The sequence below is a fragment of the Kryptolebias marmoratus genome, linkage group LG11, assembly GCF_001649575.2.
Source record: "Kryptolebias marmoratus isolate JLee-2015 linkage group LG11, ASM164957v2, whole genome shotgun sequence".
Classification (NCBI taxonomy): domain Eukaryota; kingdom Metazoa; phylum Chordata; class Actinopteri; order Cyprinodontiformes; family Rivulidae; genus Kryptolebias; species Kryptolebias marmoratus.
Genome location: NC_051440.1, coordinates 5,440,762 through 5,467,357, shown reverse-complemented (window position 1 = coordinate 5,467,357; position 26,596 = coordinate 5,440,762). Strand labels below are relative to the sequence as shown.

At 38.1% G+C, this 26,596-nt stretch overlaps 2 protein-coding genes across 2 annotated transcripts; both read right to left on the bottom strand.

Moving 5' to 3' along the window:
- Positions 1-801: 801 nt before the first annotated feature.
- ticrr (TopBP1-interacting, checkpoint, and replication regulator) lies at positions 802-19,051 on the bottom strand. Its single transcript, XM_017432829.3, has 21 exons — positions 17,998-19,051; positions 16,696-16,933; positions 16,282-16,514; positions 15,189-15,420; positions 13,650-13,788; positions 13,379-13,506; positions 12,981-13,178; positions 12,705-12,850; positions 11,913-12,013; positions 11,676-11,769; positions 11,442-11,524; positions 11,015-11,245; positions 10,707-10,794; positions 10,513-10,585; positions 9,646-9,774; positions 9,362-9,452; positions 9,187-9,245; positions 8,643-8,920; positions 5,038-7,183; positions 3,819-3,947; positions 802-1,250 (listed from the first exon to the last, which is right to left on the bottom strand). The coding sequence occupies exons 1-21, from the start codon at positions 18,673-18,675 to the stop codon at positions 1,144-1,146; spliced, it is 5,601 nt and encodes a 1,866-aa protein (XP_017288318.1). The 5' UTR covers positions 18,676-19,051; the 3' UTR covers positions 802-1,143.
- Positions 19,052-23,977: 4,926 nt separating this feature from the next.
- Positions 23,978-25,503, bottom strand: lg11h11orf96 (linkage group 11 C11orf96 homolog). The gene has a single exon (XM_017432846.3). The coding sequence runs from the start codon at positions 25,145-25,147 to the stop codon at positions 24,773-24,775; it is 375 nt and encodes a 124-aa protein (XP_017288335.1). The 5' UTR covers positions 25,148-25,503; the 3' UTR covers positions 23,978-24,772.
- Between the last annotated feature and the right edge of the window lie 1,093 nt (positions 25,504-26,596).

The following is a 26,596-nucleotide window of genomic DNA, read 5'->3' as shown; positions in this document are numbered from 1 at the left end:
AAAAAAAATACTGAATTAAATAAGGTGTCTAAGAAATGTTTTCATCTCACTAATGCTTGTTTTTAATTTCACAGTAAATGTATCTTGGCTGGCCTTCTATAACATGTAAGTAATGTGATAAAAGCTGCAAATTAGAGGAATGGAATGTAGTTACAACCAAAGACAAGGGCCAGTACTGTTTTACTACATTTAATTTTGTGTGGCCAGGTATAATTATCACCCAAGTTCATTGATTAGATTATCTAAACCTAGGCTCTTTCCTTTGCTGGATCAATCTTCTGCAATAAATACCGAAGTTATAAACACCACATCCACAGAGATGAATGTTTTTAGACACGTCAACATCAAATGTGAGTGAAAAAACGAACTAAGTGGCCGACCATTGGTGGACAGCAGTTGCTTTTGTTTGCCAAACTATTCTGACCGATGAAAAATGAAAAAAAAAAAAAAAAGAAAAAAGGGCGTGTTGTGTTATCTGACTTTACTGCACCGACCTTTGAAAGGGCAGGTGAATAAACAGCATGAGTGCTCCGGTTCCTCGTACTTGTTTGGCAGCAGATAAACTCACTGAACTTAACGCTCACAAAAGCTTGGAAACCAGTGAAGTGCAGTTAGCGTTTTGATTTCAAACAATAAAAGACAAACTATAGATTTATTTACAAAACGTTTGGTAACATATTTACAAAATAACAGAAAAGAACAAACCAATAAATAAACACTGTTCATTAAATCAAATCCAAGCACCAATTTGATTGTAAAAAAAAAAAAAAATCACTTTTGAGAAAAAAACAAACAAAAAACATTAGATAATATTATTATTTTCAATGGTTTAAGTTTCCAACAGACCAAAACAAAAAACACGGCATCTTTAAAATGATGAAATAATTAAATAAAGTTTTAAACATCCTTGAAATGATTTTTAACCCAATCTACTTTAGGTCTTAAAAGATCCTGGATTAACATAAAAAAACAAACAAAAATCCAGTGATGGTTCTAAGAGCAGATTGAAGGGACATTTATTTAACTATAAAACCTTTCACGTGACGCCTGAAAGAAAGCTTTAACGGCTGAAGGCTCTTTTTTTCACAGTGCAAAACATGATGAATGGTCCGTGCTTGGCTTGCCTGCTGGTTTTTGATTGGCTCAGTGAAGCAGCCTCTTCCTGCTGTAGGTCCTCCCAGCACTCGAGCGTCTGATTGGCTGGCTGAAAGGCAAACACTCCACTTCATCTGCTTCTGATGCAGCGTCTTCTGAAACGTTCAGAAGGGGAAGACACAATTAGTTGACCCGCAGTGAGGTGCATGCAGTATATTTATTTAAATTATCTAAATTGATTTAAGCTAAAGCTCTAAATAAAAGACTCCTGTTATATTTATGCTACACAACAAACTCTAAAGACTTCAAACAGCTCAACATATACCTCTGTGAAACCAAGTTAATAACATTGTAGTTAAAAGAGAAATGCATCCAGGATTGGGTGATTGGATACATATAGGTCAAGCTGAATTTTTATTACTTTTAATAGGGGTGATTTTTTCCCCCCTGCTTTATTTTCCCTGTCAAGAATTATAATCTGTACAACTCCAATCTGAACAGGCTGTAATTCACCCTGATCAGCCCAGGTGCATCAAACTCATCCTTTTCCAGCAAGCAAAGCCTCCAACTTTCTTCAGGTGCTGACAGCTTTGCAGAGTGACTTCACATTTTATTGATAGGAAAGATTTGTGTAATTTATTTAAAACCAGCAGGAATGCTTCCACAATACCATAAAAAAGTAACAAATATTAAGTTGAAATAGCCTAAAATAATTATACGGAGAAATATTAGGGACTGTCCTTTTTAGTCTTTATGTTAATGATTTACCAAAAGTTTGTTCAAGTGTGAAAGTTCAGCACGGTACTGTATACACATGGTAAGACAACACAAGAAGCTGCTGCTGTGTTATCTGCAGCCATGGTACCTCGAACTCACTGGATTCAGTACTCCTATTTACATCTTAACACAATAAAAAAAAGAAAAAAAAGAGGAGAGTTTTTCCACACCAGCCAGCAGAGGGCCCAAGTGTTCACGTAAGTGGAGAGAGACATGATGTGGATCAGTTCCAGAAACTTGGTGCAGTCTTTCATTCAGATCTTACATTTAGGCAAAATAAACTTATATGCACACAATGATCTTTTCTCATAAGTAGTATTGTTTTATGACCTGGTTTAACACAACACCAAATGTGCTAAAACCTATCAAGTCTCTGTTCAAAAAGACAATTTAAAAAATTGGACCGAAAACCTTTTCATGCAAATTACCTGCAAGTATAATATTTTAGACTCTGAAAATTACCAAGGTTAAGGTTTTAAACAGACCATTAAGTTATTTTATTCAGAAGAATAAATACCAGATCCTAAACTAAGTAGACCATGTTGGGCGAAAGGCGGTGCCAAAAATATTAAAGCAGTATTAGAATAAATTAACCGGACATGTCAGAGACTGACTATTAATCAGTTTTTACAAAGAAATTTAAACTTTAGTTAAGATCAAACCAGATGTGTACTCACTCATATAATATGCCCAGCTAGTTTGTGTGTGATGTCCATTACACACCGTTTTACGAACAGTTTTATTAGTTTTTGTATTTGTTATATTTTTGCACTTTTTATTTGATTATGTTTTTTTCTTTTACCTGCCAAAGGACACCAGATGAAAATTAGCAATTGAGCTAATTCTGACATACTTATATTGGTATATAAGGATAATTTGCACTGTCCTTTTTAAATAAATAAATAAAAGATCACAAGTCACTAATGTAATGTAGTTTGTTGCCCAAATAAAATAAAAAAAAAAGGCTTAAAAGGCAGGCTTCTAAATTTGAAACTACAGACTCCTACAGGTATAATTTCAAGATGAACCAATACAACTAACAAAACAGATCACAAAATAATTATGCTGCTTCGACCTGTGGTTATGATGTGTTTTTAGATGAAGCCAAAACCACACGACAATTAACAGACAATAATAGTAATACTAATAACTATAATAATTTAAAAAACTACAATTTTCATAGCAATTACACAAATTGAAGCTGCTCAGTGGAGCTCAGTCACAATCAACACATTGTCCAGACTGCTGCAAGCTATTAAACACGGACTACTTGAGGAATGAAACAAATACGCTCATTTTATTTATATTAATGTTCTCAGTGAAAGCAGAATAGTTGTGCCGCGGAGCTCCAGTCACTTTTCCCTAAACACAAAAGCTCTGATGACTGAGTGGCTTGATGCAGAGCCACACAAATTCACGTTGGGTGTTTGCTTTTTCATTTTGAAAGAAAACATTTAATTCCACATTTAGATTCAGTTCAAAACAATTAAGCCCTGACCAGATAAGATTTCTATCTAAACTTGTTATGCTGCGCCCCCCTTCGGAGGAAGAAAAGTTTTCACAGACATAAAGGAGCTCAAAATTATAACAGTAATAAAGACTAAAATTTGTTTATTTCTCCTGTTTATCTTAAAAAAACAAAAGATGAACAATATAGTTCAGTCTCTTCCAAAATCAAAGTGCGTGTATTTACAGAAACAGTCCCTTTATTAGCGAAGGCTGATTTTATTTGATCAGTTTGGGGCTTAATGTTTTATTTTACTGATGTTTCTGAAAGTGATTTTTCAGTTTTATTTTAAATCACCACATTTTCTTGTGGCTTACATGACAGGTGTGTCACGTTTCAACGGGTAATATTTTAAAAAACTTTGTACTGTCAGCAATATGCTGCATTTTAAAATGAATGTGAAGATAAACACGTAGATCTTGGAAAAAGTTATTCTTACCTTTAAAGTTTGGTGTTCTCTTTTGAGCAGAACCAGTTTTCCCCTTAAACAGCAAAGGAGACTGAGTGAGAGCCAAAATACCGCTGGCAGTCACTGGTTTTCTCTTCTTTAAACTGGGAGGGGTCACCACTGCCAAGATACAGATCAAACATTTTAAGAAATTACTGAAATTTCATCTTAAGATTCTTATTATTTATTATTAACTGCCTAGAATGTATTGTAAAAAAAAAAAAAAGATAAAAAGCTTTTTCTCGCTCCTTTATTAACAACATATCACTGTTGAGCTGAAACACTGTTATCATAATATTTTTTTGCCAATTAAAGGGCTGCTGTGGCTCAGTGGTTAGAGCAGGAGTCCCCCAATAAGACAGTTGGAGGTTCGATGCCACCAGTCTGCCACATGTCGAAGTGTTCCTGGGCAAGACACTGAACCCCTCGTTGCCTCCGATGTGCCCCATTGGTGTATGAATGTGATCTAAAACACCGATTAGCATGAATGATTTATTCAGGTTGGCTTTGTAGAGATCTAGTAGAGTGCTGTATGAATGTGTGTGTGGATGGGTAAATGAGGCCACAGATTGTGTTGTAAAGTGCTTTGAGTGGCCTGGTTGGCTAGAAAGATGTTATAAAAGTACAGTCCATTTACTATTAACCAATTATAAAGTAAAAATACATTATTTTTACTTTATACATGTGTCAAACATTCGTCAAACTGTTGACGAAACCTTATGACCACAGTGATAAAGCTTGTTAAGCCCCCACAAAGCTGTTTACTGTTGTAATTTTCCTGACAAAAATACAAAACCCTTTCACATCTTATTCAGCTTTTAAGTCACAAATGAGGACTGAAACCAATCCCAACTGCAATAAGACTAGAGGCAAGGAACAGACACACACAACTTGTTAGCTCACACTTGTACCTACGATCACTTTAGATTTATTTGTTAAGTCTCCAACCTCAAAAACCATAATGTCTGAACCGTGGAAGGAAACTGCACAACCAAAAGAAAATGCACAGTCACTGGGAGAACATGTAAACTCCACAGAGCTGGGATTAAAATCAAAAATCTGCTTTGAGACTATGGTACAAAAAATGTTGCTCAGTTACTAAATCCTCCAGACCACAAAGCAACAATGGAAAAAAATGTAAACATGTTTAATTTATAACACAAACTTTTAATTGTCGAAAATCTAAAACTTGTACTGTGGTGTTGCTTACCTGACTTGACACCTCCAATGTCAGAGGCCCAGATGAATTCTTCTTCTGCTCTCTGAGGATCTGCACAGCTGTTCTGTTCAGCCAGCTTTTCCATCCAGAACAAACCCTCCAGTGGTGAGAGAGGAGAAACGGCAGCCGCAGCTGTGGGTGACTGTTTGGAAGTCAAAGCTATTTGTTCTGCTTTGGTACTCAAGGGCTCGTCGGTGTCCTCAAAGTCCTGCAACCTTCTAACTCCGAGCTCAGCCTCCTCCAGCAACTCCTCCAGCTGCGGCTCCCCCTTAAGATCCCGATCTTTGCCTCCGAACACTCCAATGTGAGCTCTTTTCCTGCGAGGCCAGCTGTTGAGGTTTTCTGGGGTCACTTTCCCCACACTCTGAGGTGAAGGGGTAAGAGGGATGTCTGCAACTGCCACTGGAGACATTGTTGCTGCAGGATGGCGTGTAGGCGTGTACGACTGGCAGATGTAAGTCTGGACACTACCACCTTTCCCAGGGGTGCTCTTGGCTGGAGTGACATGAGCGCAGAGAGATGGAGAGTAACACGCAGGATCTCTGGGCTTGGACAATAAAGCCACTGGACTTTCCACGTGAGGTTTCACACCCACTGAAGTGCTCTGAGCTCCTGATTGAGGACCTCTATCTGAAGTAGAGTCATCTGCATTCACCGGATCTGTGCGTTTAATTTTGAGCTTGGGAAGACCTGATGTCTGCATTTCCAGTTCAACCTGGTAGGTAGGAGGATTTGTGCTTCCTTGTAGTTTAGACCTCGCCAGACTTCTAGGGGTTGAAAATCGAGGGAAATCGTTTCCATATCCCAAACGAGCAGCAGCCTCTCTCTGTTGGCGGTCGGGGGTTTGTCGGAAGCCATAACTCCGACTAGGTGTGCTTTGTGATGGTAAATGTTGTTTCGGAGAAATTGTGTTTGACCGACAGGTTTCACCAGACACCGAAGACTTTCTTGAGTAGCTAATGTTCATTTTAAGGCATTTGTTAAACTGTGTCTTTACAACTGTAGCATCAACTATATCTAAACTATCATCAGTGGTAGCAGAATTACCATAAGAAGACTCAGATTCCTGTGACTCTGTATGGAGACTAGAATTAGTTTCAGAGGACGGAGGGCTTTTAGCCTCCTCCTCCTTTTTAAATGAATGCACACTCTTTTCCACAAGGTTCTCAGCAGATGCTGAGGTTGGTTCAGAGCCAAAACTCTCAAACTTTAGGTTTAAGTTATGTCTACTTGTTCTACTACTTTGACCAGACTTTCTGTTTGTTAGGACCTTTGCTGGAGACTTCATTAAGGAATCTGATCCCTCTGAAAGTTTAGTGACTCCAAGTTGTGAAGCTGTTGGATCACATGGGGAGGCAGTCTCCGAACTTCTCGTTGGGGTACGTCCAGAGCGAGTGATCATCTGGTGGGTAGGACTGGGGGTCTTCTCTTGAGTTCTGCTGTTGAGCTGAGGGGAGATCGCCTGGTCTGAGGGTGGTGTGGATAGCAAAGGAGCATCGCCCACTTTAGGAGTTTCATTCCTGTTACATTTTTCAGATGACTTCGGATTTTTTTCTCGAGTCAAGAAATTCTGTTCAGATAGTTTTACCAGGCTTACATGACAGATCTTGTTTGGAGACTTAAAAATGTCTCTTTTAGCGTTTGTGGTTTGAACAGGACTTTTGATTTTACTGGGGGTTCTGATGTGTCTGGGAGAACTGAAAGAAGAAGTATTAGGTGACTTAGGTACTTTAAAAGTAGCACAGTCTTCCACAACGCTACACTGAGGAGAAGGTGACCACGTGACACTCTTCTTGGGAGTTTCTGAAAGTGGGCTGTTGAGTAGCTGTAATCCAAAGGAGGCTTTAACGGGAGTCTTAAGAATACCTTTTAAAGGGCTCCTAATGGGACTTTGCTTGGTAGGCGTTTCTACAACAAGAGGCTCTCCACCTGAAGGTCTGTAAGGACTCTTAATAAACCCAGAGCAGCCCGCTACAGGACTGTCTGTGACAGAAGAAGGAAGCGTCCTGTGTGATGGAGTTTTGGAGGTTCCTGTATTCCAAGGTGTCCTAGGTGTCCTCCGTGTCCTCTGAGACAAATTTCCGATAATGGCGCTCCCAAATTCGCTGGATGACTTTGTTGGCGATTTGTTTGGACTCTAAAAACAAGCAGAAACAATTTTATTTTAGACATAAAGTTGGAGTTTCTGCTTAAAAGGTCTGTCCTGGTAATATATTTAATGAACATTTAAAAGGAGATTTCAAAACCTTTTCTGCTGAGGCTTTTTGCTTTGTGAAGAACTTTATTCTCAGCATTTAACTTCACAGGTGATGACTTAGTAATGCTGGTCCACTGCTTTATTTAATTTTTATAATTCTAACTAGAAAATGCAAATCCCTGTTGTCCTTCTTCACTTATTTCTCCCGAGTCATAAAGAGCAATTCTATTTACCATCTGTACTTGAACGCGCCTTTGGCAGCACAGCACACCCACAATAAAAAAAACAAACAAACTTGCACAGTACAAATTGTTTTTTTAACACTGGCCTCTAAAGATTTAGATAAACAGACTTGACTAGCAGAAGAGAAGGGAGTCGAGTGTCTTTACAATCGATAAAATCAGTTTCTATGAATGTAGCTGTAAAAACTGAGCTGACGAGGGCAGCCGTCACACTATCTGTGCTGTTATTTTCATAAACATGTCAGACAATTGTAGCCCAGGGTAAAGCCTGCCCTTGGGTGTGCCTTGTTGCTCTGGATGCATCACCATTGGTTGGCATGACAGTCCCAGTCACATGATGCATTTAGCCAATCACATTGTCTGGGAGTGGTAAAATGGGCCACCCCCAGCTTTCCCCAGTCAGGTGTGAGGGGGAGAGCTGGAGACAAATTTACTACCGATTCTACTACCAGTGACCTTTGGGTCATGAAGTTGTCATGCAGTCCACTGTGAATGGAATCGGCCAGGTGACCCTTTTGGGTGAAGGATGACGAGCTAATGGAATTTGGTTGGAAACCAGGAGTAGCCGAAAAAGCCTCCATATTGGCCTGGTAGGAGGCTGTGATGGTCTGTTCTCTCCCTCCATCTCATCATACTGACACACAAATCATTATTTGTCTCTTTCCTGTGAGGACAAATTGCACTTGGACATTTCCCCTCATAGTTGGACCAATAAAATCATGGACTCTTTTCTTTCATGTGTGTCAGATGGACATGATGCTGACTGGTGCCATTTAGAGGGGAAAATTTGAGACTGTTCTTTGTGTTATTGAGAAATCTGGTGCACATTTATTTTGAAAGTTAACTGCAGTATTGTGTATATATTTGTATTTATTTTTGGGGTTATTCTATGCATGTTCTGTTTGGTGTTCACTTTAAATTCTTTCTGAATACATGGTACTGAAAGCAATCCTTCTCTGTATCGTTTTTTAAATTAGTGACGTCTGCTCCAGTAGTCGTTCCTAGTCTTCTGATTTATCTAGTTTTGGTACCCTAATCAGTGCTACACATGACTTAAACAAATAGGTCAAATCTCATTTTATAAACAAAAGAAAGTTTTAGGAACATCTGCTTTTGCATGTGATATTTATGGTGAGCACAATAAATGGATGCATTACCTCAAAGACACTAGAGTCTGTCGACAGCCGCGACCTGGTGGTCCTGGTTTCACTGGACTCAGAGGTTCGAATGGGAGAATCAGCAGCAGCCCCAAAAAGAAGCCAAAAGGGAGACTGAACCGTTTTCACATTAACCTCACAGATTTTGGTGTCGCTGGGGCTGAGCTGGGATGCAGAAAGAGCCCTCTCAAGGTTTCTGGAATGAGGCTGAGAGCTTGAGTAGAAAACGCTGGAGTGTCTTCGAGCAAACTTCTTTATTCTTGGGCTCCTTCTTAGAACTGAAGCAAAAGCAAATCACAAATTAAAAAATACACTTATGGCTTTAGGATGAGCAAACAAAATAGGAGTCACAAAATTTATTCTAAAATTAAATAATTTGGTCATGATCAAATGCCATCTCTCAGATTAGGTTGTTTTAAGATGTGCCCAGTTGAGATTAGTTTAAATAACTGTATAGATAAGTTTTCTTTTCCAAAATGTTCAAACGTAATCATGTCCTTGATTCTTTTTGCATTTTGATGTGTTATATATATACTTAAAATACCTTCAGCAGGTTTTTCTGGTGATTCTTCCACAATGCACTCCTCTGCGAGGTTCGATTTCCTGTGCGGGGAAACAAAAAGAATTAGGCTGAAGATTATTAGTAGCTACTGCTGTTTCAACATACATTTATTACATTTTAACGCAACAGTAATGAAAGGATATTGACTGAAATATACCTTCCCATTTTCTGCCGGTGCAGAAGGCGGCGTGATACTTGCTTGTGGACGGGTGTTTCACACACTTTCTTTGTAAGAAGCTTGTGTCTCTCTAAAAAAAAGAAACATTTCCTATTAATATGCAAAATTTATTACAAGCAATTCTTTAAAAAAAAAAAACACCCAGTCTTAAAGAAACACAAATGTCAAGTCGCTCAATTAAACACTGGAAAACATTGTTTTTTTCCTACTATTTAACAAGTGTGATTGTTTTATCAAAATAAATGTATAAACTAGCTTTTTACCTTCAGATTCAGGAGAGCGCTTGCGTTTCAGTCCCTCCACAGCAGAAACAGATTGACTCCTTGGTAGTTTGGCTTTCTTTGAAGGGGAAATAATCTGATTGAACAGGTTTCTTCTCACTTTGGTCACCTCTGTGGATCAGTATATGTGTGTTTAAAAACTCGAACAACAACATAGGGATATTTTCTTCAGTTATCTATTTCCATATACATACATACATATACATATATACATACACATATACATATATATACATACACATATACATATACATATATATATATATATATATATATATACACACACAGTTTAAATATAGGTGTCCTATATTTAAACTGTAAAATATGAGATGCCACGTCAGCCTGAGAGGAGGCTTTTTTCAGAGATCTTCAGTCAGGCCTAACAGTTTATCAGGCAAATAGCAAACTAAAAGAAGAGGAGTGAATTATTTCAGTTTTAGTAAAAACAGAGTTTGTTTTAGCATAGAGCTAAATACAACTGACTCCTGTTCACCCCAGTGTTTGTAAAAAATAAATTAAAAAGAAGATTTATGGACATTGTGGGCCCAGTTTAAAAAGGTTTGCTTTACGACTAATAAACTACTAGGTACTGCAACCGAGCAGCAGGATCTCAATCAACAACATACAGGGCAAATCTACTCAAAGCTGTTTGTACAGCTTATAATCTTAAAAAAACAGAGTAATATGGCCTCCTCTCATGTATTGTTTAGTGGGAGGTGTTTCATCCAAACAGCTGCAAGGTTCAGAAAAAAGTACATCTGAAGGTTCACTTAGACCACAATATTCAACAATAAACATTTTACATTCAATAGCAAGTCACAAAAGTTCCCTCTAATATCCTGCACATACCTTGGGTTTCTTGTTTCGGAGGTTTAGGATCTTTCACAGATTTCTCGAAAGCAATAGAAACCGTTGTTTTGGACTAATAAAAACAAAAACAAGCATACAAACCAGATATTTAAACAACATCTTACATGTCAGAAAAGAAACTTATTACAGTTTCAGGTGAAGTAAATAAGGACATTTTTAAAAAGTCATCTTACAGCTCTTGTCCTCTTCTTGGGCAGTTCTATTTGACGCAGACTCTGTGTTGATTCAGTCATACTGCGATGACGAGTCAACCTGCCACTCCTTTGAAGACCACAAATTACAAAATTAAAGTCCATAACTCAATAAATACCCCCCAAATCCTCAAATTTCTATTCTGAGACACTAAAACATGTATATCATCTAAACTCAAATGTCTTCATTTTATTTTAATATTCAAGATTTTTGGATTTTAGCTCATTCTTGGTCTTTCTCAATAAACTTCAACAGTGACGATTCCTTTCCAGCAGACGTGCATCCCCACCTCCTTTTATTGGCTGAACGATTTCGCAGGTCCTGCAAGTCATGTTTGCCATCTGAAACCTGGCTGTGTGTTGAGACGGGAGGCGAGGAGGCAAACGGAGAAATGCTTTCTTTGGCAACTGATTCGTCGCTGAAGAAGTCTGCCGGCAGAGCAGAAACTAAAGCGTCTGGCAGCTGAATACCCAGACTGTGGTAGATGTCTCCAAGCACGTTGGGAACAGCAGTCAGAAACCTGCCGTGATGGAGAAGGGCAAATTCTTCACATTCTTAAGAAATATGAGAAATATAAGAAATAATTGTCTCCTTAAAACGTGTTCCTAAATTACAACATATTTGAGGCAGCATGCCGAGCTGAAACAAAACATGATATTAGTTGTTTTAAAAAAAAAAAAAAAACATTTGTGCAAGATTTAGCCCCACACACTCACCCTGGAAGGACTTCATCTTGAAGGAACCTAGCTAGGTATACTGGATCTTTTGTTAGTGAGATTATTCTGAGCATTTCAGCAGCCTGAGGAAAATAAAATGGTACAACTTACTTTATCAATTCAGAACAGACTTTATTCTATGTTTTATAATTCTGATGATTATTTTTCAGCGTTTCACCTTCTAGTCAAAGATGTTTACAACAAACTTGTACTCTGAAGTGTTGACCCACTCACCTCCTCTGCCATCTGATCAGCATCCACAGAGTCAGACTGGGTTGAAGAGAAAAGTCTGCACAACTCCAGCCGTAACACCACCTGCAGCTGGCACCTGAATTAGACGGTCTGTGTTATTCTGAATTTTACTGACTGGAATCAGGAACAAGCTCACTTTCATTTAAAAGACAATGGAAAATGCTATCTTTTTGTATAGATTTAAAAACAAGTTAAAACTAGGGGTGATAAACCACTCACTCTCTGACTTTTTTATCAGCATCAGCAGAGACTCCATAAAGCTGTCGGATTGATTTGCTGGGCTTCAGAAGGTGCTGTTGGACAAATAAGGTTGCCTTTACCTATAACACAAAACAACAAACAAATAAATAAATACTCATCGCTAGCACATTAGCTTTCTTAACTTTACCTAAAGTAAATAAAGCTACCCACTTTTTAAACAAGGTTGCATTTTCATCAGCAAACTTTTAAACAAGCAATACAATTATGTAATAAAGTTTAATTTTAGCAAAATGCAAACTTTAAATTAAAAGAGGAGATCATTTTATAATGATGAGGGATGGGGTTATTGAAGTGTGTGTTGTGAATGACTCTCAGCTACTACTACACAAGATTTTAGCTCAGTATCTGTGAAACTGACTGAGTTCAAGTCAGTTTTGTATTTGCTAAGGTTGGTTAGCTGTGGTGGCCATCTTAAACTGGGGTGACTCCAAAATTTTATCAGCTGTAGATGTACATTTAACGATAATTTTCTGATAGTTTCATTAAAATCTGTTCAGTGGTTTATGAGACAAACACACAGAGAGACAGGTAACAACATTATAGCTCTTTCCCCCATCAACAGCAAGCGGTAACAAATAAAATACAAACTTAGGGGGCAGAGAAATCAAAATGAATGCTTTCCTACAATTAAGCACCTAAAAACTGAATAACTAATAAAAGCATTACTTTCCTGATTATATTAAAAAGAACCAACAAAGATGTTACACAGACAAACTTCTAAACATATTTAAAGGACATCACAAGTCTCACCTCCCAGCCTGATTCAGCCATAAGAAAAGTTTTTACATCAGTCAGAAGCTGCTGAACACTTGTTAGGAGAGACTGGTCCCTCTCTGCTACATTCTTGTCATAAATGGCCGTCAGATGAGACAGCAGTTCTTCCTCACTGCTGAAACCTGAGCAAACAAAGTAGATCCATTACTTCAAGTCTCCATATCAAAATAAGTTATTTATTTGAAATTATTAGGCTAAAAAGTGACTGTTGTGTGATAAACATTTAGTTTACGTCTGAACGGGGGCACTCACTGATTGTCCTCGTTCCTTCAGATTTGCTCCTGTCACGTCTCCTCCCTGGTCTGTCTGATCCCCTACACTCTGGCCCGAGCTGATCAGAATCTGCCTGGTTTTTCTGGGCTTTGACATTCAGACGTGCCACATTCAGCATTTGCAAAGAGCGGCTCATTGTCTTCATTTTCTGCTTCACTGGTGTACAGTGAGCGCCACCTGCAGGTCAGGGCATGAACGGAAAATTAAAAAATAAATATAAAATCTTTCATAAAGATGTTTAAAGTGTAGGACAAGAAAATGAACAGTTAAATTAAATGAATGTTTAAATTTCTAAATAAAATTTTACAGTGTTGATTATCGAAATGAAAAGTCAATTTCAGACAAAAATTAGAACACAAAAATAAATGTTTGCTTACGTTTCTTGCCCCTCTTCTTGACTGAGTCCTGTGATCCCTGGTACAGTTCAGACAGACCACAGATCAGTTCCTGCTGAGGGGCAGAAAACTCCTCATCCGCTTCTTGCTCTGGAACCGCATGAAGCAATCTGGAACAGTGTTAAACAGACATCAGGATATTTTTGATTGGTCTTGTTATTTTTTAAATTTATACTAACTTATCAAAAAAACAACGACAAAAAAAAAACATTATTCTGTCAACAAGACATTTATGAAATTTTAGGTATTTTACTTCATTGATTCCATCAACTGAGTGCTCACACCGGCTTGGTCCGACTGGGGGAACCAAGTCTCCAACATGTCTGCTGTCTGTGGGTTCTGGGTGAACTCCTGCTGAGCCCACTCAGGTACTGGATGATCATCTACATCATCTGTTGATTCAACAAAAGCAAATGTGTACACTTCAATGACACACACATCTAAAGTAGAATAATGTTGCTATTATGAAACATATTTCTGTTTTTAGTATTTCCAGTTTCTAGAAAGCGTTCTCAAATCACACAAAATTCAATACAAGATTATCTGGACCACAGAGAAGAATAATTTCAAAACAGTGGGTGTAAAAGGAGCAAGTGGACTATAATAAATATACTATATATTACAAATTCATAGTTTAAATCTATGGCAATAATAACTTAAAGTTTTTGAGCTATTAAAACAAAGTTTTTGTACAAGATAACTCAAAAAGCAATGAATGGATTTTCGTGAAATTTTCAGGAAATATCAAACATGGTGCAAGGAACAAGTGATTAGATTTTGGTGGTGATCCAGAGAAAGTTCAAGGTCAAAGGTCAAGATCATGGATCAGCCCGTGCTCTAACATTGCAGCTGTATAAAATGGATGTTAAACTCCACAGATTGACACCTCGTGGGTCAAGGGTGATCACTGCTGATTTCAACAATCTTTTGCTGTCTGTTTCTGCCCCAAAATTTCATAGTGTTATTAGAGACATCTTAAGCTAAATTCAGTTTGATGATGATTTACCACATTTTCCAAGAGGAATAGGAAAAAAAAGACTGACGAGACAGGAATTTATACAACTGAACAATTAGCAAAGACAGCCGATTCTTACCTACCAAAAACATAACACTGACCTGTTTCTGTTTTACATGTTTTTTGAATGGATGTTCAGTTTTAGATTTAAGAGATTTTCAAACATGTTTTCACTTGTTCATCATCAATGAAACTGCAGGTTTCATCAATTTATAATGAGTCTACAATACAACCACAATACTATTTCATTTGTATTTTGTTTAAAAGAAGAGATGTTAAAGCAAAACTATCTAACAATACCTTCTGACAGAAAATAATTTAATTCTGACAAAGGCTGAATCCCATTTCACTCTTTCTTGTACCCTTTAGTTGCATGTTGATAAAGCAGGGTAGAAGTGTCTAAATCAAAGAGGTAGGGCTATTTTGTCCTTCAAACTAAATTAGTTTGAGGGAGACAATTCAAACAAATGGGTAGGAACTGTGCTAGCAAAAAAAACTCAAATCTATTTTACTGTCACACCAATTGTTGTAATGTACAGTTTGATGCAGTCCAACCTATTTTGTTTGGTATCAATGTTTGGTATCATTTTAAAATCTGAATATTTTAACCATTACTTCTTGGACTTTTGAAATAAGGGCAAAGGAGTAAGAGTAGATGTAACAAAAAGGGACCTGATTTATATCTATAACCAAGATTAGGTTTAGAAAATCTGAGTTGTGACTTTTTAGGAAATGCATGCACTGACACGCTAATACCAGCTTTGCTTTAATTCCTACCATTGATCTCATCTCCATCTTTGTTCATGATGTCATAAATTACTCCCAGGACACTGTTGACTACATCTGGTAGATCAGGAGACGTTTCAGCTGTGATCGGGTTAATCATCTCAGTCTTTAAAAAGTGGTCACACTGAGTTACTGGATGAAGAACGGTCAGCAGAGCTGTGGAGAATGACAGTGGGGAGAAGACAGCCGAGTACCACAGTCCATTATCTTTGACCTCTGCAAGCTGTGGGAACAAGTAAAACATGGAAAGGAAGGAGATTACATGTGAGTCATTAATTGCATACAGGAGAAATAAAACATTCGGATATTTGCTGCAAACATTGCACCCATTTGCAAATATGGACTCATCATCACTATCGGGGGATATTTATTTATTTCAAATACGGATATGACCCAATGCTGTGTTATTAATCATGTGAACATTTGCTTTAAATGAAAGGCAGTAAAATGCATCTAAAAACAAACGACTCTGCTGCAATTGAAGATTGGTAGTGCTTTTAAATTTTTGAAAGACAATTTTATGAGATTGTACCTAATAAAATTTACATTGCACTTTTCAATACACCAGTCTGATCCGCAGCACTTACATTAACAAGAAAAAACAGCTTTTCTAAAAAAAAACAAACAAAAAAAAAAGTCATTTTGTGACATTGTTGCAGCTACACTTGTGACACTTAAATGTGAGTATGACATCATATTTTTCTTTTTTTAAACAGCCAATGTTCGGTAAGATAATTACACAGGAGAAGAAATGTTTTCAGCTGCTTTCGTCCACCCCTCCTACACAGTCAAATCATTTTCTGGATGCTAATTTGAACTGTTACAGCAAGATGAGAAGCTGCTGTGAGAAAATTGTGACGCTGCAATGTCTGAATGCAGTTGCTTTAAAAGACTGAAGTTAAAACAATGCTACACATCCGAAAGGGCCTAATTTGGATTTTTGAACAACAACATGTACATTTTCATTACTTATTTTGCCAAAACAGTTTAAAAGTGTAGTTCGAAAAGCGAGCATTTTATCACAGAATAAGCCCATAAACTCCTGTCCTGTGACAAACTGCACTGCTGTGTTTGGATGTCTCACCATGTGAAGAGAAAGACCGGACAGTTTCTGTAAGAGTTGGTGGCAGGCAGCAGCTCCCTGCTCGTTGCTACTGGAGGCCTGAAGCACCCAGGTCTCTGTGGGTGTTTGTGTGAGTGATGAAGCATCCCAGCCCTGCAGCACTCCCTTCAGACACATTTCTACAGACTCCTGGAGAAGCTTCTGTCTGCGAGAAACTGGCTCCACCATGACACCACAACTCAGAGTCACACTCCCTGGTTTAGTGAAAAATAAAACAATACAAATTAATGACTACAAGACAGAAGAACACGTCATTACGACCTCTATCACTCATCACTGCAGCTGGGATACTGTTTATGTTTAGTCAACTTTATACAACTATTGTTTGCATCTGATGCTTGCATGTTAAAAGTAATCTTATTTCTGACAACAAACCTTGGTCCCAGCGCAGAAGACCAGTGATGGCAGGAAAAGCTAGGCGGTACAGACTTTCAGAAGACAGGAGATAGTTGAAGCTGGGCCTGAATGGAAAAGCCTCTTTCGTGAAGCCTGAGTCTGCTTGGCGATCGCAGCAGAGGTTCATCAGAGCAACCGCCGAGATCACTCTGCCACCCACTTGAGCTAGGACCTCAGATAGCTTTTCAGAGCCAGGGCAGTCCTCGCAGCTCATAACCTGCAAGATAAATAATCCTAAGTTCTTTCGTCTGCTCCCTTCTTCATGGGTTGCCACAGCGAGCAAATTTGGTAATTGTTTTATGCAACAGCAATTGTTGCGCAATTGTTTTACACACAACCACAACCTGGGTTTGAACCTGCAACCTCAGGATTACAAGAACACGGCACTGACCCCCTGCAGCCCTGCAAGATAAATAATCCTAAAGGTTGTAATTATGTAGTGGGGACTTAAGCTCTTTTTGTTGTTGTGAAATAACAATCAAGTGTTTATATAGTGAATATGGGGTTATGTATTGATTACATAACTATATTAAAACATCTGCCCATGTTAAACTACAGAGAAAGTAAACTTTTCAGACCATGGACAGTAAAATATTGTCAAAAAAGTATTATTTGGAAAAAAATGTTATTAGTTATCAAATTCAAAATTAAATGTGTTTTTCTAGTTTCTAAAACTATTTGAGCATAATAATGCAGTAATTTCAAGCTACTAATTGCATCAGTAATTTAATTGTCATTTATAACAGTATCTCCAAAACACTACATCTTTAAGTTAACATTTGCTGTGAAACATGTTATTATTAGCCAGTTAGCCTAGCATTCCTTGAAGATTTGCATATTACCTGCCACCTTTCATTCTAGGGTTTTAAATTGAAATCACTTTATGATGAGAAATGAATAAGTCATAGCCGTTACGGTTAAATCTTGAAAATTGTGCACAATCTCAAGTAATATGGCAAGATGCTGCGCTCAGAGTTTGTGTTGTGAATCATTCTCAGCTACTACCACATCATCAAATTTTAGAGCAATCTCTAAAAAAATCTGAGTTACAGACATTTTTGTATTTCCTCAGGTCAATTAGCTGTGGCAGCCGTCTTGAATTAGACTGACTCCAAAAGTTAATCAGTTGTAGATCTACAATGGTTTCTTTTTCATACAGTTTCATTAAAACCTGACCATTGATTCATGAGATATTCTGCTAACAGTCAGACAGAGTTGACTTCACATAGCTAAAGGTATTTTTTTTAAAACAGGTCTCGTTAGTCTGGTTTCTGTACTCACCTGATTATATGATCTACAGTCGATCCAGTGCAGGACAACTTGTTTCTGAGCCAACATGTGGTTCAGGCTCTTCGGTAGGATATATTCTGTCACATCTGCTGGCAGCTCATCGTCTTTTAAAGACAGATAGTCCACAAGCTGCGTCTTTGATCGCGGACACTGAGAGACAATAAACACCACATTTCTCCCTCTGATGGAAGCGTCCCCTTCATGTAACAGGTCGGGGTTTCCTGCTCGACTAGACTTCCTGGGCCTCAGGGACGGTTTGGTGGGAGAGGTGATGTCTGGTCTGTCCCACTGGAAGTCCAGCAGAGTCTCTTTAAGAGCGTTTTGGACTGAACCCGACTTACTGGACCGCTGCTTCTGCTGAGAACAGCCCACTCTGTCCTTCCCGTCCAACCTCGAGTCAAACTCTTGCTCGAAGTCCTCAAATGTCTTGTGTCGAAGCTCCTTGAAGTCGGAAACTCGGGATATGACGCTGGCGTTGTTACGACCACTTTTGGACTGGAAGAACTTATAACCCCAGCGCACTTTCTCGAACCCATATTTGTAGCCGAAGTGCAGCAGGATGTATAATATGCCCCGTTTAACGAAATGGTTCTGGACATCCAGTCGATCGTCTGACCTGTCGCCATCATTATCAACGTCAATAACAAAAACTAAGTTGTGCAAAGCCATAACGTTAACAACGACGGCGGAAAGGCCGTTTCCAAATCTCCAAGTTATGCCATGAAAACACGCTAGTCTCGGTCAAATAAAGGACAACTCCCCTCCAGTTTAAGATTTTTGACCCAACTGCTTTGCCGTTGAATGTAGAAACTTTGACTTAGCCATAGGTCGGCTAACTACAACCTGCTAGCAAACTACACCAAATCATTTTTTAGCAGAAGTTACGCTACAGCTAAATCTTTCTCTCTAATTATTAGGTATATTAAATGACGTCGTACCTGCGGAATAAACACAACGCGCCCGAACTTTAAAACAGTTATTAAGAGTGTTTAGCGAGTCCACGCAACATTTCTGGCATACTTCGCCAACATAATCGCCATTTTCTCATAACAATCCTCAACTGTTCGCGCTCCTTGAACTAGAGCCCACCTCAAACTCTGATTGGTTAAATCGCCAACAACGCTCACGCGATTGGTCTAAAAAAAGGTTCAAAAGTACGTCACAAGTCCATGTAAGCGTTTTCATTGGACACAATTTTAGTCAGTTAAACGTAGACGTCTGTGTTTTATGAATAAGAAATAAGAAGGGGCGGGGTTAAAAGATTGACAGGCACTGCCTGCATTTAACTTTTAAAACGGCTGGCCACTTGCAAACCGAATTTTTTTCTTCTTACAACATAGCACAAATACACGTGCAACCATATTTGAATTTAGACAGTGTAACTCTAGCAAAAATACAGAAATATTTGTTCAGAATTGTTGACATACTATAAGTAGTTTTTGAATTTGCTAACAAAACTGGTCTCAGGGTTGCAAAATTAGTCTGCAACATTTAACTATTTAAAGCACAATGAATAATACTGCATTTTTTAAGCCTTGGAAACGGTTTGAATTATCCTCTTGTGCACTCATATTTTACATGAAATGGACTTAACATTTTTGGGGCACATATGCCCTCTTATGTTTGAGTAAGGAGGACAAACACTACAGGAGATTTAATCAGAACAGAACACAGACCTCAGTTTTATAAGTACTTCCATTCTGCAGCATCAGGGGGAGACAAGAGCTTAGAAATAAAAGATGTGCTAAATGCACACAGTTTGTGCTAAATGCACACAGTTTGTGCTCCGCTTACTTTGTCCCTTCAGACTTCTCCAAGTAAGGAGACCAGATGGTAAAGATACAAATACTTCTGGGTACATGCATCTGGTAAGATAAAGTGTACACAACATGTGGTGCATGTATGTACAAGTATTGGTAGTCATGCTACACTTTTAATTATATTTAGATCCAATCAAACTTAAACACATTTAAATCTTTTTTTTCCTGGAACTGAATAATTGCTTTTAGTGTGCAGACAGTGTTTAAACATATTATTCACCATTCATCTGTTCATCTAATCATCCAGCTCTGATTTAAATGCCACATGAAATTTGAAAGCAGCGTTCACTGATCTAGAGGTAAAATCTCATAATTCTGAAATGTCTTAAAAACATCTTGTTGGAATTGCTTTAGAAAACTAAAAGCTGAAGATGAATTTATGACCAGCAGAGGACACCATGATGACCATATTCTGACCTGTAAACAATGTTCCTGTTAAAATGTAAGTTGTAAAAAATATCTTCAGAATTAGATGTTAACATTAAACAGAATGTGTAAAGGCCTAAATAAATCAACACATACTGTAGACTAATGAGTAATATAATCATGTATAGTTGCGGTCAGATGTTTACATCCACTTACTATGGACATAAAGGATATATTTATCTTGAACTTTTAATGATTTATTTGAATCTTTGAGTGGAATTATTATACCGCATTTTTATCACTTGCTGCTGAAGGTGAAGCAGCAATAATGTTTAGCCCATGTGTGTGTGTGTGTGAGTGTGTCTGTGTCTGTGTCTGTGTTTGTTGTCTGTCTGTTAGCAAAATATCTCTTGAACCACAGAACAAATTTTAATGGAACTTTCAGAAAGTATTTATTGACTGTACATTTACAACTGTTCAACTTTTGGAGTCAATCCCTTTTAAGATGATCACCACAGCTAAGCAACCTTATTAGCAACAAACATGACTGTAACTCAGCTAATTTAACGAATATTGAGTTCAAATTTGGTGTAATTGTAGCTACAAAAAATTTTTCAACACATACTTTGATCACTAACTGAGTGCACAAGATTAACGATTAGAGTCAACTGTGTCTGCCTGTAAAATATCTCATGAACAATTGGACAGAATGGGCTGAAACTCAAAGAAAGTAATCACTGGATCATTGGATTGAATCATCGGATGTACATCTACAATTTATTAACTTTTAGAGTCAATTGAAGATGGCTGCTACAGCCCACTAACCTTAGAAAACACTAAATAAGCCAGTTCTGATGCACGTTCAGGATCATTGTCCACTTTGAACACCCAGCTGTGTCCAAGTTTCAACCATCTAGCAACAATTTGGAGGTAGTCCTCTATTTTCATTATTCTATCCACTTTGTGCAATGCGCCAGTACCACAGTATGATGCTACTACCATCATGTTTGACAGCTGGTTCAGTGTTTTTAGGTTTGAAAGCCTTACCTTCACTCCTCCAGACATGCTTCTTGTCATTGTGGCCAAATAACGTTTTGTCTTGTCTGACCATAAAATCTTTCTCCAGAAGCCATTTGGCTTGTCCACGTGAGTTAGGATTGACCATTTTTAGATCAAAACCAAAACAATGGAGCCCGTGTAAAATAAAACAAACATGATTTTGCTGTGAAATAATTTTAGAATTAGAATTTTAGGATGTAGTTCTTTACACATTACAACTGTTGTTTTTCACACAAGATGTTGCTTTTAAGTATTTTCCGCTAAATAAAACAGCCAAAAATTTAATTCCCCATATGCACACACTAGATGAGAAAGATAATGTAAAGGAATATGTGATTACATTTGTTTTTTAAATTTCATCCCAATGAAATACTTTTATGTTATCTGTACAATATTTGACGTCTCAACATGTTTAGCTGCTTATTTTGAGTTTGTTGTGTCCCTAAGCTCATCAAGCAGGGAATTGCCCAGGAGACAGCCACCACGATAAATGTCAACAGATTCATAAAAATGTAATTAGGGCAAGATTAAAACAATACGAACACACAATACCACAAACAGGGTGCTTAGCATAATGTTCTCCAGGCTGTGGGTGGAATCACTGAACAGATGCTTTATACATGCAGGAGAGGACTCTTGTTCCCGAGCAATCGTTGTACCAGATATTAGTCATGCTGTTCATCCTGTGAGAGCTCAACACTTGAGTTGGCTAAACTGGATGTAAATTAAGTCATTTTTACATCACTGGAGTGGGACAGTCTCCATTCACTGCTGTCTTTGAACCCTTTCTGGTCTCAGCTACCTTAAAAATACAACCTCCCAGTCCCCACAGGGGCCAATCTGCTGCCTTCTGTTTGCATTAAAAACACCAGAACAGACGAGCTTGCTTTGGAGACCATTTCTGCTTGTTTTGGGGACATTTTGTTGTTTTGTGTTCCTCTCTAAAAGAACCATATCTGCAAATAGTTGACAAAAAATGTCAAAATAAATCAAAATATGTTGGAATGAATAAATTTAACATACAGTGGGTTGCAAAGGTTTTTAGCTTTTCCTCCTTTTTACTCATTAGTCTGGACTATTTAGTGTAAATTGTAAGGCCACACGATAGAAAGAATATGGGTGTGAATACTTTGCAGCACACTGTATTATTCTATGAACGTTTTGAAAGTGCAGATTGGTTGCAGGCACTAAAAGAAATAATATAAAAAAGATAGTAAAAACAAGCTTTAGGAAATTTATTACTGTTTATTAACAGACAGCCCCACAGTAAAATGTTTAAACAAGACCTCTATGTCATTTATAACCAAAACTAAACAATTAAGAGATTTCTTTACTTGAAACTGCAACAACGTTGTTTTTACATGTCCCATCTTAAAGCACATATATCATTCATAAAAAAAAGACAATTCTTGGACAAGGATTACATAATAAACCTTAAACTTTGAGCATTAATTTGAAGTTTTAAAACAACAAAACAAGAAATATATAAAATTTTATTTGAATTAATTAAGTTTGAAATAATCTTTGCAGCAGGAATGTCATCTGTTAACCAGTCATGCTACGTTTGAAGGTACTTGACACTTTATTTCAAGGATAATTAACAAAAATGTGAATTTTAAACTTGTTTTCAGTCAGCTGGCCAAATATAACTTCTGTACAATTTGTTTTATGTGCTGCCCTTTAATGTTACAGCCCTAATTCCAACAAAGTTGGCAAAGTTGTCTAAAATGTAAATAAAAACAGAATGCAATGATTTACAAATCTCAGGAACCCATGTTTAATTCACAAAAAAACATTGTAAACATATCAAATGTTAAGACAAAAACAGTAGTAGCATTTTTTGTGAAAAAATAAATCTAATTTTGAATTTAAAGGCAGCACAACATCTCAAACTAGAAACACAAACTAGAAGAATCTCCGCCAAGGTCACAGAATGATTAAAAACACTACTGCAATAGTTTGGTCACAGACAGACACACGCACACACACACACAAGCTAAAACATTATCACCCACCACAAAAAACAAAAATTGAAAGGCGGGTGGTAAAAATGCTAATCTCTGATTTATTTCTCAGAGATTTACTCTCTTTGTCACACAATAATTAGTGTGCAGCATTAAAGCCATTATTCCTCATTAAATCCCCTAAAATTTGCCTAATCAGAATGTATTTTTCCTTTAGTTGTATGCAACTTAAGCAAATTCTTAATTAAGACCCTTAAACATCATTTCTCTGTCAGCCACATTCTTCTGAGTTGTTCTCAGATGGAAGTTACTGTGGCTCACCTGACACCAGGTGGATTAGGAGNGGGGGGGGGGGGGGGAGGAGGAGCTGCAGCAGCTGTCTGTAAGGCCTGTTATACAACAGGCGGGAGGTTGTTGTGGCTGAGGTGACTGATGGAAACCTGACATTACTGAAAGTGCGTCACGGGCCAAGCAGCAGATGCAGGTCGAGCACTGACTGTAAACATGGGTCAGAAATCAGTTTATCAGAACAACAACACTGGTGATGAATGGCCATCTGAACCTATTTATCACTTCCTGTCTTTGTAATTCGGATGTTATTATTAAACTCATCTCACTCATTATGTTGAGTGAGAAAAAAGAACACCAGCACTATCATTTCATTATGATTATTTGTTTGACAGAAAACAAAGTGGCAAGTCACTGTCTAAAATCTTTTGTTTAAACCCATAGACTTCAAAAAGACATTTAGAAAACAGAAAATTACTTCATATATTTGAAAATATTTATTAAAGTACATTCATCAAACATAAAACAGATATAAAGTTAAATAACCATGAAGTATAAAGGTTATCAGTTGCTTTAAATGTCATTGTGTGAAGAAGTCAAAAAGTGAAATAATATATTACATCTATAAAGCTTCACTTCGTTATGAACAACATAATAAAACAAAAATAAATACATACAAAATAAAGACATTTGGAAAGGCAATATGTGTTCAGAAGTTACAGCAGGAGCTCAGATTTCTTCGAAAACGAAAGTCGAGACATTTGACAAAGCTTTGTCGTGGTACAGCTTCAGTGACGGCCAGGCCACTTTAAGTGCACAGTGTTTTTCTTTCTCAGTGTATTTACAGACAATGCTCACACTTTTAACAGTTCTTTCAGTCATTAGTGGTCAAATAGAAAAATCTGGGTTGAAACAAATAAGCCATACATCTTCGAATTGGAAAAATATCTGTGATATTTAAACATCTACTGTAGAAAAGGAATACATTTGGAGGGAACACTGCGTCATCTACCTTCACACACATCAGATCTGTACAGCAGTGAAACCAGCCTGTGGCAGAAAGTCTTAGCCTGTGTACATGAAGAGCATCTTCAAGCTGGATGTTAGTGAACTAAATGCAGCAGCAGCAGCAGCAGCAGCAGCAGCAGCTTACAGGCAGGCCGGTGGGTATAGGCCACTTTAGTTCAGTTCAGTTGGCCTCCGTTTGAAATGTCAGTAAGGTAAAGTGAGGAACATTAGAGCCAGGAGACAGGTGTGCTGAACCTCTCCTCACTGGGTGGAGTCGGAGTCACTGGAGTCCAGGCTGGTCTGTGTAGGGGTGCAGCTGCGATGGGCACCCGGAGGGCAGTGGAGGGTCTGGGTGCTCCGCCGCAGGTTCTCCAAAGACTGCAAGAAGGAGCGACGGGCCCTTTCCTCTTCCAGGGGGGACGAACCTTCCTCCTCCACCTCTGCGATCTCGGCAAAGGTGACGGGCTGGGTTTTGAAGCGGGCCTCACGGGGCCGGTGGGAGCGGCTCTTGCCCTTTGCTAGGCCCTTGGGGATGGGCAGCTGCTGGGGGAACTCCTCCATGGCAGCGGCCATGAGATGAGCTGGAAGGACGTGGAAACTTGAGGCCTCCATGGTCATCTGGCGCACAGCAGCCATGGCAGAACAGAAGTAAGATGAAATTTAATTTTAATAAAATGTAGGAAGGCTTTTGTTCTTCTCTACAGTCACAAACTTGATTTTCAAAGCTCTTTTAGGAGCCTTGTCTTATGTGAAGGAAAAATATCTCAGGAGCCACAAAACAAGAGTCCATCCAAAGTCTAACCCAAAAACCAGGACAGAAAATCTCTGAGCCCTCAGGCACACTGAAGAAAATCAGCCTGGAAAAAGAGACCTTCAAGCTCCCCTGGCAGGCTCTTCTCCCCTCAGCTTGTTTTTTAACTCTGCAGTCTGTCGTCTCCTCTCTGTCTCTCGTTTTGTGTCAGTCTCAGTCTGCTTGAGCTTATGCCACACACAGCTCCAGCCTTCTCTTTTATAGCAGCTCAGCACCCACCCCGTTTCTCTCTCCTGCCAGGTCCCTCCCAGAACCCCCCCACCACCCCTTTGCCTTCTCAGTCGTGGTTCCGGCCCCTGTTACAGTCAGTCCCTCAAAACAAACATGTGAAAAAGCAAAGTCTGTGCGTATGCAGGCTTTAAATGAGCTGTGTTGGAGAACGCACATGTAGAAACATTGACAGAAGGAAAATGGAGGCAGAAAGAAAAAATAATAAGTATAATAAACAAAACAAAGTGGGCAATTTAGGTCAAATTTGTTTTGCTTATTCAAACAAATTATGAGCCTAAGGAACGTTTTTAATGTCTTTCCTTCGTGCCTAGAGGGGAACGAGTCTTTGAGGTGGACTTACAGTGTTAATACTGTCAATATGTAAGCATGACTGCAGGAGAGAAAATAGTGGAAGTAATAACAGTCTCTGTGTTGATACAACACCAATCTGATGTCTTCCCAGCAGGTCAGTTGCACTCACTTGCACTCACAGACCAGAGAAACCTTCGCAGACACGACAGAAAGAAAATGCGAATGTAAAGCTGTAGCACTGTAGCAGGATTATCATAATATACTGTAAAGATTTATAAAAATAAATAAAACTTTTGAGCCTTGAGTTGTTTAAAGGCAGCAGTAATCCACTTTGACTACGTTTTTAGCTCGTCAATCTGGCCAGAAGTAAAAATTGTTTCTCCAAATTGAGGCAGTTCAAAAAGCTATGTCCAACAGGTAAGATATTAATTATTCATTCCTTCCCAAATAGCTCCTCTTAAAAAGATCGAAAAATTCCCTTTAAAACAGATGCAAAGATAATTTGAACATTTTCAAGAAGGTTATTGCCAATTTCTAAATCATTTTCAGTGATGCGAGTTCTCACAAAAACATGCAAAATCTAAAAATAATTACGAAAATATTTGTATGATCAAAATAATATTCTACCTTAAAGCTTTATTGAGTGTTAAGTCATTCAGTGATTGCTTTACATTTTAATGTTCGGCAAAATCTAATTACCTACTTGACTGAGAGTAAAGCATTTAACAGAATTTACATAATATGTTTTTATC